Source organism: Botryllus schlosseri, chromosome 13 (genome assembly GCF_051294905.1).
Source record: "Botryllus schlosseri isolate E-star chromosome 13, Bs_hap1, whole genome shotgun sequence".
Classification (NCBI taxonomy): Eukaryota; Metazoa; Chordata; class Ascidiacea; order Stolidobranchia; family Styelidae; genus Botryllus; species Botryllus schlosseri.
The window spans coordinates 20,694,512-20,707,803 of NC_137248.1; the positions used below are offsets into that span (position 1 = coordinate 20,694,512).

At 40.7% G+C, this 13,292-nt stretch overlaps 1 protein-coding gene across 1 annotated transcript; it reads right to left on the minus strand.

Annotated features, from left to right (window-relative positions):
• Positions 1 to 2,637: 2,637 nt before the first annotated feature.
• On the minus strand, positions 2,638 to 11,411 carry LOC145454289 (ficolin-1-like). Its single transcript, XM_080332285.1, has 5 exons — positions 11,345 to 11,411; positions 11,233 to 11,291; positions 10,720 to 10,816; positions 3,100 to 3,196; positions 2,638 to 2,944 (listed from the first exon to the last, which is right to left on the minus strand). The coding sequence occupies exons 1-5, from the start codon at positions 11,409 to 11,411 to the stop codon at positions 2,638 to 2,640; spliced, it is 627 nt and encodes a 208-aa protein (XP_080188411.1).
• Between the last annotated feature and the right edge of the window lie 1,881 nt (positions 11,412 to 13,292).

The following is a 13,292-nucleotide window of genomic DNA, read 5'->3' on the forward strand; positions in this document are numbered from 1 at the left end:
TAATAAAGCACAAGTCGAAGACGAATGATTTGATTTCAATGAACTAAAAAGTCCTTTTGCTTTGGTGTTGGGTTTAATACAATTTGTATGACTATAACGAATCCTATTCCAAAAGTGCAATGTTTTATTTAACAAAAAGTTTGATGACTTGCATTCTGATATTGATAGATGTGTAGAGTAATATGACTAGTTTACAAAACCTCGATAATGTGTTTTGTCATGTCTGTGTTCAACAAATATGTGATCAAGTCTTACCATTCGATATTAACTTTCGCAGTCGGTGTAAGCGAAAATTTGTTGAAGTAACAATACCGACGAATTCAATAATATTCTCCGTCGATGCCCTCGAATAATCCGTCAGCTGCAAGCGGATTTAAAACTTGATGCCGTTTTATGGTTAACTCAAGTCAGTGGCCGCGTTTGTGTTGATTTCGGGAATGATAATGACGTGTTGGCTGGGTACATTAGTTAATGTGGTTGCAACTATGACCGTAAAGAGTTGCTGACGTTCCAATATCTTTTACGCTGTCATATATGGATTCAATTGTGATAATTTAATTCTCAGTTATTGTTCAGACATTCAAATCTCGTATACTCAGAATATAATAGGTTTATGTCAAGTCGCATATGCACCGAATAGTAAATACTCTGTCTTACAGAATAGTATAACGACCTTTACAGTTGGATAAAAATTATCGGTCATATGAATACAACCAGATGAATTAATTAATTCAAGTTTGCGAGTTGTAGTGATATAATCAAGTAAGTGAAAACTAGATTTGTAACACCGGTTAATGTTGTGAATAATTCTTTTGAGTATGATAAGATGTTAAAATGTCTTTTTGGCAAACGGAAAGCCAGATCGCGAATAGAGTTGTAATGTTTCATTACTTGTTTCAAATCAATGTGCGTATAATTTCGAAATGTGACTGGGTGAAAGTTGGTAGTTATGTTTGTCAATCTATTTCAATTCAGTCTATGCCAAAGTCGGGATATTTCATTTTGGATTATCTGAATTTACCTTTAGTACATCCCGCGAATGGATTCCGACACCGGACTATAACTAGATCGCTATGACCGATGCATTATCCTGTCAGCGATGTAGGGTTTACAATTATTTCACACCTTTTTGAATTAACGCGACAACTTCGCAAAGGATTAGGGTTGAATCAGAAATAAGTGAGAATTTGTCGGTATTCTAATCACCGTCTGCGACGGTTCGGTTATTCGTTACTTGTAAAATCTTACCGGCGAAATACAGTTCTGCGACATACTGATTACCAAAATAATACCTCGTGAGTGATTGGAATGTATGTAACAGCAAGTCGCGAGCGATGGTTATATCTTAGGTATTATCTTGTGAGCGATCGCGGGATTTGTAACCTATTTCACACCTTTTTGAAGTGTTATTTTGTGAGCGTGGTTATTGTTGATATTCGAATCACCGTCTACGCCGGCTCTGTGGCAAACTAATTACCAGAACATTACCATGCGACTGATTCCTAGATTTAGCAAACTATTTCGCACCTTTTTCGCTGAAAGTACGACATGCCGCCCGCAGTCTATACCCGAAAGTACGAATCACCGCCGCGGCCATAAGAATTACGATATATTGAAGTCGCACTCACCGTAAACGTTGGGATTACCTCAAATTGGTCATATATAATATTTTTGAATATACATACCAAGTAATGGCGTCACTGTTTACCACACTTGATATTCAACACCACTTCACCAGAGATCCCTATACCCGTAACGTTATCAGGGAGGTCATCGACGCGGCCTATATCCACAACGTTAGTTTACTACCAAACAATCCATGGCAGGTCATCGCCGCGACGTTTACCTGTAAGGGTGGTATCGGCAGGTCATCAGCGATAGGGACTCGAAAAGGGTGGAGTCGCCAACACGAGTTTTCGCGGCAGGTCATCAGCGAGCCCTATACCTGAAAGGGTGGGGTCTCCAGAGATCCCATAAGAACACATGGCAGGTCACCAGCGGAAGGGGGGTCCAAAGGGTGGGGTCACCAACACGAGTTTCGCGGCAGGTCACCAGCGGGCCCATAAGCCACAATGGCCGCTCACTACCGATCTACTATAATACTATTATCTCCGTATTTCCTCGGTCATTATATGACAGTGGTTGTCAAACTGCGGGGGGGGGGGCGTGGAAGCATCTGAAAGGAGGCGCAAAACCGCAGTAAACTGAAAAACATTTCGCGCTCCGCGCCATTTGCCTCCGGACAATGGTTATTGCTATGTCTACTGTCCATGTTTCATATTTGATAATTCTCTCGTCTACAGCCATTACCTCAAATGCCATCAAACTATCCGTGGGGATTGCTAGCATTCTGATTTCTCTCTTGGATATTTTGTGATATCACGATGAAGGGGGCGGGAAATTTTTCACTATGATAAAGGGGGGGGGGGGGTGTCTAATAAAGTTTAGTAACCACTGCTATATGATTAAATAACACTATTGCCTTATGGCTAATCTCTCGATTTAATATAGTGCGGCCCGCAAATGGATATAGATGTTGAATGGGGCCCGCGAGCCCAAAAGTTTGCCCACCCCTGGACTTGGGTCATAGTTATATGGAAAAGTCCATTTCATGTACTTTTAGGTCAATAGCTCCTTTCATAATCTTTTGCGAACTTTCATCTCCGAGTAGCTCAGGAGTATGAAGGAGTAACCATCCCACCAAAATCCCTCCCTGTCTGTTTTGTGGAAGTTTCCATTTAGATTGCTGTAGCCGCAGGTACCATACCACCAGCCTCCTTCCCACTTTGAAGCGCAATTCTTCTTCGAAGAAAGATCGTGATCTGCGTCTTTCGTTGAGAACTGTCGATTGTTGTGACGTGCGAGAGAATCGCGGGTTGCATTCCCGGAGTATCCGGATATGGTCAGTCTGTAGTTGTCGGAACCGGGTCCGATGCGAAAGTTGCTGAAAAAAGAATTGGCGCAAATGTGAAACAAAGCAAATTGTAGAGGAAATCGGGTTTCAGAAGAATGGGTTAAAGGTCAAATGAAAATATGGTTTAACGACGTCATGAGGTAAATCGAACAATTAGGCCCAACTGCAACACAATCCATATTCACCGGTACTTAACAACCAAATAGAATCCATCCCTCGTGATCATTTCGATTTTCATCTCAATATTCCCTTCCTTAGTAATTTGATGTAATGCTTCCAGTCCTGAAATAAGGTAGATTGTCACAAACCAACATTAAATTTTGAGGGGGTTCCAGTGCCCTAACCACATTTTAAAATACATTTTCGGAATCAGAGCTACAATTGGTTATGTTTCGGACGGGTTTTAATCAATTTCGCGCTCTAGTCGTTAGTTATAGAATCGTCCATTCTGTTTACATAGCGACCATAAATTGATAGTGCTATCCAGGCGCCCAACCGTACACTCCTGTGTTGCGCATCAATCCGTCGGTTCGTTATCTGTGATTATATATATGCGTGTATTACGTCGGCACTGTGTCAAAACAAATATTAGCATAGAAATGTAGTATCGAGTTACGGTTTCATGTACACCGAAGCTCAAATGTCCTTTTCAATGACCTCGATTCATTATGCTATTTTATATTTCCATTTTCTTTTCTGCAATACTACATTCACTAACCGTTTTTCTATTTTTATGACTCACGCGCGCATCGCTGTTTTACGCTACATATTGCTATACGCTGCGCTGTGGTTACAGTTCAGTTTTTATTGATGTCATTTATAGATTTCGATATGATTCGCCATTTACCATTTCTCTATTCTATGTCTAGTATTGTGCCGGTAGCTGTTGGCAAGACGCGTGTGAATAGTTATTCAGTCACAGGACGTTAATATGAACAAACTTTTGAAAACTGTTTCCAAATTCTGTACCCCCAATACGTTGTTCACATTCGGGTTTGGTATGTCGTCGATTTCGCGCGAGTGTTGTCTCGGTCGGCGTTGTGTGTTGCATAGTAGGAATATATAATTTATATCAGCACTTCTCAACGTTTTGAGCACCCTCTGCACTTTTCGACAAAAAATATTTCAAGCAGAATATTGTTATATAAAAATAAAATGACGATACCTAACAATATTTTGTTCAGATGTGCAACAAGTACGCTAGAAGTTTATCAATAAATTACAACTCTTTTCCCTCGTTTTCATTTCAACCATGGTGCACTCTTTTCTGCCACTTGTTAGTTTGTTTCGTGGTATTCATGGTGTTTGTCGACTATTATGGTCATTTACACAAGGCCTATATTCTTCATTCTATCTGTAACTGCCGACTTATAGCACGGCACACTTCTAGAATTTTTGTAAGACACTGTTCACGCGGATGAGGTGGCGAGGAGGAGGTGACCTAGATAAACCTCCAACACTTAGGTATAAGAATTCTAAAGTCGACCCCGGTCGGACTCAAACCCGCAGCCATTTGGTGATGCACCACTGCGCTATCTCGCCACTTGCCAAATAAGTATTGGATTTCGTACAATAACATCTAGTGCTGTGGTTCTGCGACACCTTTAAATTTGCAAAATGGTTGATAACCTAATTTGTATATCTTTAAATTAGGGAAATTACGAAACAAGCCAAGGCTTCAGAACTCACGTCAACAGAGTGAACGTCAAACGTAAGACATCCCACTGCGCAAAACCAGTTTAAATTCCAAAATTGCCAATAGCCAGCTGATATGAGCATATTGTTGTTTAGATATGTTCTGCTGGGAGTTGTGGAAAAATAAGTAAGTTCATGCTGGGTGACTTCGAAATGATTGCAAGGGCAAAGAATACGTTAGCTGACCGAGTCAAAAATTTTAACTATATATTCTGCGGCGTATTAATTTTATTTATGTATCGAAAGCAATGAATTATATTAGATTGTTAGTATATTGTCAAATACGGAGACGGTTAATTAACATTATTCGCCATCATAATTCAACATTGGTAAACATGATACAATATAAACTCTTTCTAATCCCCACGTTTTTTTATTAAGACATTAAAATTTATTTGGTACACTACATGTCTCCAGAGTGGTGTGCAGCGTGGTGAAATAGTCATATTGGTGTTGGCGAGAAATAGCAGTGCTTCCGAAATTTGCCCGTCCTTAGCCGAGTGTCAGTACTTCGGGTTTTTGCCTTAATACCGACTTAAATTATGCTACACGGCGACCTGTACGCCACAAACCTAAGGAACGGGTTCACCTCAAACTCAAGTAAATAAATATTTAGTGCTTTGAATCTTCTTGGAACTTCGGTCGTCAGCCATCACTTTCTAATTTTTGACATGCTTGCCCGTTCATCATTTATGGTAGGGTTACCATACGTCCTCTTTTGAGAGGATTTGTCCTCTTTATTGACTTTTTTGAAAGTGTCCTCGGAGGACGCCCTTTTGTCCTCTTTTTTGAGATTTTGTCCTCTTTAGGTCAGATTTAGAGCAAATTGCGAGTGATATGCCGTAAATTAGCACATAACTGACGCTCCGCGGCGGATATTTCGGAGTGAAAAACGGTTATTTTAGCTCTGGGCGGAAAGATGACCTTTTTTTTTAGTCATCCACCTAGCCAGGCGGGAAGAAAAGCGGTATTTTGAGCTCCGAGCGGAAAAGATGACTTTTTTTCTTTTAGTCAACCGATCACAAAGTGGGAAAAATTCACCGGTTTTTGAGAATTCTTCTCCGGTTTTGCAAGTCTCAAATTTCTGAAAAAGAATCCTCTTTTTAGATTTCCAAAATATGGTAAGCCTAATTTATGGGTGATGATGATGGGTAACCACGGGGCCTGCTTCAGGAATTAGGTATTTCGAAGCGTATCACGTAACAATTTGAAGCACTGGGCGTGTAAATGTGACAGTATAGAAGGTTTGAACTGAACTATATGAAAACAGTAACTTTAATTGTTATGCTTTGCTTCATTGGCTTTGTTTTGAATCTGGATTACTCATACGACGTCCATAGGCTAAGTCAGTGGTTCCCAACAGGGAAGGAATTCCACTTTAGAATTGTAACAGACTTCCCAAATTGTTCATGTCCGAACTGTCAAGTAGTCAACCTCAAATCTCTTTTTCATATACAAATCCCCCCTTTTTTAAAACTAGTTCAGATGTGCTACAGTTCGCAAGACAGGGCCAGCGACGGCCGCTCAATCAAATATATCATAAGCGAGCAAATGCCGTGCCAAATCTATCACAGCAAGGCCTCTAGTGAAAGTATTTATTTCATATTTTCAAGTCAACATTTTCAGACAGTGACAAAATATTCCAACGTCATCCATTCAAGTCAGAGAGATCGCAAGCTTTGCCTTATTTTTAGTGAACAGCTACCCGATCGAAAAAAGACATGTTAAACTTGGTGCTGTGTTGTCAAAACGGAATGGGTGTCCTAAATTTCAATGAGCTCCAGCAGGAAATCTTATCACGCTTATGTTATATATCGGTGCTTTAACCAGGTCGCGAGGCTCCGAGTCACAAGTCAATCTCATTGTCATAGTTTTGACTCGAGTGAAGTCCGAGTCCAAGTCACCGAGCAGAGAGTCGAGTCCGAGTCATGGTATTATGACTCAAGTCCAAGTTCAAGTCATTGTCTTGACTGATCAGTTTCCAGTTGAAGTCTTATTTTCCCCACTTTGAGCAGTTTCTTGTTGTATTTTCAAGTACCACCACTAATAGACGAAATTCCAATTGAGTAATCACTTTACTGTTCTTCGAAATTACAATGAAATGTGGCCGTCTTATAGTCTCGAGTCATATGGGTTGGTTCGAGTCATGCCCAATGACTCGAGTCCAAGTCGAATCAATACACAGATTGTCTCTTGAGTCGAGTCGTTTCCGTATTTTGAGGAAATGACTCGGATCAAGTCGAGTCATCAGAAAATGGTGACTCGAGCAGGACTTGAGTCTGGTCAACCCTGCTATATATGACAGTACCAATATTATTGGCCAAATGCATATGCAAACCTGAGAAAAATACCGTGAGACCAGTGAATTTATGCATACTGATTTTTCACAGCAGCTATATTAGCGATTGGAGCATGGTAAGCCGAAAACATAAATGGAAGTGTGCGGGGTCTGTTGAGTCAAGCCTTCCAGAATTTGTTTAATTGGGACCAAGACCGTTGTTTTTGGAGGTCTACGAAGTGTTACGACCATCTTATTGTTCAGTCAACAGGTGTTTGCGCGGTAAAAATGACCTTTTTTAATCATCGGGCAGATTTCTCCTAATGGGGGAATTTTAGCTCAAATTTAGGCCAAAGGGGGAACGAGATGAATAAGGTTGGGAACCACTGGGCTGAGTAATCACAGCACATAAATAAACAGGCTTCATAGGGAACGAATGTCCGGTTCAGTTTATACTGCCTAGGCCCTCGATACTATAGTCCACCGATAATATATAGTCCACGGATTGATACTGAAAAATAGGTATTATGTTCGGAATCCTTTCGCGGGCCGCTCAAAATCGCGTCACGGGTCGAATTGGGCCCACGGGCCGCACTTTGCCCAGGTCTGTTCAAGGTCGTATCGATCATCCCTATCTAATACCGAATACTGTGCAGTGCATGCATGTTGTCTGTACCACCATCATTCCTTCTGTTTGTTATGTATTTGGTTGGATTATAAAATAATCACTGTCTCTCTCTCTCTCTCTCTCTCTCGGATAGTGGCGCGTATGACCGATTAAGTATTTTGTACTTGTACTACGGTATACTCCGATTGCGAGGACGAAACTATTCTGGGCCAACTGCCGACCATTTCGGAGACCAAGCATATCAATATCGAAAGTTTTGGCTAACTATCGACAGTCGTTTTCGGTCAGGTTTTGTTGCGTCGATCTTTTTAGCACCGTTCTTTCCCAGCGGTATGTTGACCAAAACTTCACGTCTACATGTGTTCTTACGCAGAAGGGGTTGGGCCAGCCTCGAGATGAATATGTCTCATAGACCCGCACCCGCTCTTTGCTCAATACACACCCGTAGAATAAAACAGGGCTCTTCGACCAGATGTATCGTACACCCAGGGTGTTTCAAAATTTTGAAAGGGCGTACCACTCAAATGAAGTGTATTGGGGTGAATGGACGAAGGACTAGCTATCACAATAAATACCCAAGTTTATATGCTTCAGAACATGTTGACCGGATGTGCCATGTCGTACAATCTTCATATCAGCTGTACGCAGCTTGTAAATTACATTTTTTTGTCATGTCACATGCAAATGCTTCTTCTCAATATTTAAACTTTGGTAATAGACTTATGGGTTGAGCTCAAATATTTTGAATTGGTATTTCCTGCGAGATGCTTATAAATTACGCTGTGCACATAATTGCACTAGGAGTAGCCAGCGGGTCGCGGGGGTCGAGTTTAAAAACTACTGCATTAAATGGGGGTTCGTGAACCTCATCATTATTTCAACAAGCAAGAGGAGGCCAACCTGCAGACGTAAGGTCGCATGAAGCCGTTAAACAATAATAATCCGGCCCTCTGCGCATAAATTCAATTATGCGACCCTCTACACATAAATAACCTAGCGTGTGTTGGTGGCCATGAATATGCAATTTGAATTAACGAACTGGTTCCCTATAGGGATATTAAAATCTTGGAGAGATTTAATTCAACTTGAAAATTTTTTTCACGCTTGGCGCGATTCAGGATGACTTGGAATTTTCGTTTTTATTTATAATAGTGTAATCTGAGCCCCACCGTACAAATGCAAACCGCAGAGGAAAATGATACATCCGATAAAGAAATACCAAGTGGAATCGTGTGCGTCTCACGAATGAAGGTTTTTCTGATACGTTTGGGCGATTCCAATATATGTATTTCGACTATATACCTACAATCCCGATGGGAGGTCAAAGGCAACAACATGCTACAAAGTGATTAATTCGGTGGCGGAAATTTTCGGAGACCCCCTCCATCAGCTCAACCGGGTAATCCAATCACGTGGGCTGAGAATGCATAAATATTTGACAATAATATATGAAGCAACTAATACTATCGACGGAATTAATTTTCAAGGTGGGAATTTTTCCGCTATTTGCGCGATTAGAAAAGGAGTCCGCATAACTTTCAGTGGCATTTATACTCACGATAATGGTGCTTACATAGTAAGCCTGCGGGGTTTTCTGCTGCGACAGTTATAACTTTTATACGTGAGGTATATCTCAAGAAATCAGTGATGTCACAGAACACCACATGGGCTCTCGGCGATTCGAAGTTCCCAGTAGCCAATTTAAGATGAGTATGTGACGTCCAGAGGGCCATGACGACTCTCCACCGGAATGCGGCCATATGCTATTTATATGTAATCGAAATACGGCCGTTAATACCAAAAAGGTGGAACCACCCCGGATTAGGCTTACGACATGGTATGAGTGTGTTATGTGGTCAGGGGTGTATGAGTTTCGAGTAAACGTCAAATCTGTGTACCAAGGCGAAAAAGGTTTAAGAACACTGGACAGAAGAATCCTAACGGTCTTCGACGGTGTTTTCCGGAGAAACCAGTCCGACAAATCTTATCCTGAATTCAAATCAAATTGTATAATACAAAGGTCGGCACATTTTTATGATCAAGCCATATTTTCTGCGTGACTCGCTTAATGGCTACTGTAGTTAACACAGGGACCTTGGATATGTGAAAACTATTTCAGGTAATCGCGCGAGGAAGTATTTATGCAACAAATTCTACAAATATTGCATACATCTCAACAGATCGCTCTGGTGCCGTGCCGACCCAAAATTATATCCTTTGCCACCCATACATTAGGAACTATTAAGGGAGATCTGCGTTTCAGTAACTTGAAAATGTGAGCTTTTAATGGTGGTGTTTACTACTATTTTCGTGTCTGGTGCTAATCATTCTGTTTTTACGAAAATATGATGATTGTTCGGCAAAAGAAAGCAGAAAGTCAATTTTACGTCATTTTTACCGCGTGTCACATGCTCAGACGGGCTGATACACTGCATGCCTACCACTATGCCCGCTTTCGATTCCCTTTTTGATTACGTAATAATCATAATGATAATTGCGCGCAAAAATTAATTCACTACGGCTGGTGCGACACAATGTTATTTTAAAAACTACGATTAGTGGCGCGGCATAACTCGTAAGTCAAACAAGTTTTTACAATTGCGTCGCAACGACAAAATTTAGGAAACCATTGCACGTGGCACGTGTGTTTCCCGTTGGATTTATTTGAGTTATTCCTCGTCAGAAAATTAACAATTAATAACGATATTCGTCCTAATCCATCCGGATTTTCATCCGCACTCATTTGTATCACGTATTTCATCCGCACAAGTGCGTACTATCCCACAACTTGACAAACACTGATTTATATTATGAAACTGCGTAGACTAGTTGATAATGTTACAAGCGAAAATAGTGAAGAGGCTAGTTCCTGAACTCCGGAATACAACCACGTCTCTGCCTAGTATGCCAAATAAGCGACGGTACTAAAATAAAATTCATTAGATTGAAATAAGGGAACTCACAGCTTTGCCCATGACATTTAAAGATGAGTGCTCTACAGTAACAATATTTTTTATATTGAACCTGTGACGTATAAGGATTCAGGTGCCGATACCTCGATTTATATTTATAATATCAAAAAATATCTCTCTCGCTCTCTTCATTCTGTAATACCTGACTGGTGGCGCGACACATGGGGTAGAAGCGCCAACAAAAGTTACATCAAGTCATCCCAACCAAAATGAAAACAAATCCTTCCCATACCCAGCCAGAAATCTCCATCAGTGTCCCCGAATCCTTTCACGTAATCGTACCAACCTCTGTAGAAATCCACGTCTCCGTTCATTCTCCGCTGGAAAACCTGCAACGAAATTCGGCAAACAATCGAAATCTCATAAATCTCAAGAATTCTCTCGTCTGACTCAGCGTTCGAGGTTATGGTTCAACATTTTATGCCTCAACTTTATTTTGAACTTTTGTTCATCTTGAACCGGGCTTGCTCATTACGTTATAAATGCCCGATATTTGAAAGATTTCAGATTCTACTTAAAGTCCATTTCCTGTCTGCAATCCATTTCTTCTTCTTCTTCTCTTCTGCTCTGAAAAGAAGGTCCTTTTGGTTGGTGTAGACACAGTTTTTATTCCAAGTCTCTTTCTTCACGTCGTCTGCTCTAAGTTGAAGTCCCTTCATTATATCCGACATCGTTTCCAGACCCTTCTTGGAGCGTACACAGAATCGCATTTTCAGTTGTGATTTAAAATGACTTGTATACCAACCTCACAATCCCCCGCCGAGATCCATTTTCCATCAACGTATCGTCTCATGCAAAAGTTCGCTGAAAAAGAGAAAATACAAGCCGATCCGTAATTCTGGAAGAATTCTGCATACCTGATGAACGTGGGTAGTTCGCGATTCCAAACATCAAAAGAATCCACTTATAATTATTGAGAGACATTTTCAGAAATTAGCTTTGTAAGATAGATGGTGGTGGGTACATAGGTGCAGAAGATAATGCGACCAACTTAAACTGAGACATACGCAAATGCCTTTCTTAGTTGCGCGTGCATCAACTTATTACGACTTGCATTTTCTGTAGGCTACATAAATAACATTTCATCGGTTGCAGTATGTGCTCAATCACAATATTCTGTGTCTCTACGCTTACTGAGATTTTGAATAAGTTGGACATAATATATAATATTGATATCGTGATATGAAATTCGTGGAACGGCGTATGACAGGATGCTCATTCGGTGACTCATCACGTCTGACGTCATTGCCCAGACATAAAAAGTCGACACTCCAACGACATATGAATATTCCGGTTCACTAACAAAATCGTACATTTACGAATATATATGTGAGAATATATAATGAATTATCAGTGATAGCCAATAACTGGGCGTTGCTAGTAATTTAACTTGTCAGTATGTGATATTGCCATAATTTAGCTATACCAGATTTAATCGCAAAATAATGAACAGTTAATCGTTACTGCAGTTATTCACGTTACTATCAACATCGACTAGCTTCAAATTATTTGCAGTATATATATCGACGGCTCCAGTATTCCTATTTCTATATTTTAAACTTTTCTCTGGGATATGAGGTAGTCATATTAAAATCATGATATGAACGTAGCACAACACTAAATCGTTAATATAATAATATTATTCGTTATCACTATATGATTTACCAGTAGAACTGATAGAAACGATGTCTTCAAAATTTAGAGAGCACACAATTATTCATCTTGAGCTACATGTTCATACCACACGGTAAGACTATTCATGCATTTCTAGAGGGTAAGCGTCGAGCGGGTCACTTGTAATTACTTGCTTAGTTGAAGCATGCTGGCATTTCGTTACCTCCGGAGAGTGTTGTTGCTACTTGAAAGATCGCTCGCACGCATCACAACCAATTAAAAAGATAAATGTGATGCGCACGATGGCCAATTTGCATTTATTCACGGGGTTCAATACTTATTACGGCTGCTCGTTACATGTGTACCGCGGACTCACATCGCAATGACAAGGCCATCCTGCGCAATATCCGGACAAGGTTCGATCGCCGACGATATTTGTGGGATCGCACTTCGTGTTGGCTAAAACGTATCTGCCCGAGTGTGCCTTTTTATCACTGAAAACTGGTGAATAATAGTCCGGCAACTGGTGGTAGCACAAACAAATACAGTCAGATTGAGCTCTGTACATCATGCGTATTTCTATTTAGGCCTATGCTACGATTTTAATTTATCGAGAGGATGGGAAAATGCAGAAACTATATGTATCACGGGAAGAAAAATTTATAGTTAACTATATCCGCTAAAAATACTGCACCTTAGAAGATGTTGCGAGTAATATGTGGTAAACCGTTTGGGGGCAGATATGGCTCCTTTTCTCCCTCCTGACTACGTTAGTGGTATAGCGACGATTAGACATCAGAGTTAGAAAATATTACCATATGATAACACAACATTATTATTATTTTATATCGGGAGTCACCAAAGTGGTGCCCGCAGGCTACCAATGTCGATGCAAACAAGTGTTTCATATGAACAGCAGTTGAACATGGGTCAGTCGACCCTAAGGAACATACGAACGAAGTTTTTGGTCTGAGCGTTGCCCGTCTTCGCCCACACGGAGGCTTTACGAAAAACTAGTTCATATTGCCAAGTCTCGACGATGCTATTGGCGCTTCGGCGAGCAGTGCGGCAACGCAACTGAACCCGGAGACGCTTGTTAGGTTCCGGGTGAGTGGAGATATCTGATTTTGGTAAGCGGTGGGGACGCTGCCCAGTGCCATGAATATGTAAACGGCGGGAGTAACTGGTAGC

Coding starts and splice junctions, on each gene's coding strand:
- LOC145454289 (XM_080332285.1), bottom strand. CDS start 11,411: ATGTCTCTCAATAATTATAAGTGGATTCTTTTGATGTTTGGAATCGCG. Junction 10,817..11,232: donor TCTCGGCGGGGGATTGTGAG/GTTGGTATACAA, acceptor ATTTCGTTGCAG/GTTTTCCAGCGGAGAATGAA. Junction 3,197..10,719: donor TGATGGAGATTTCTGGCTGG/GTATGGGAAGGA, acceptor ACCTTATTTCAG/GACTGGAAGCATTACATCAA.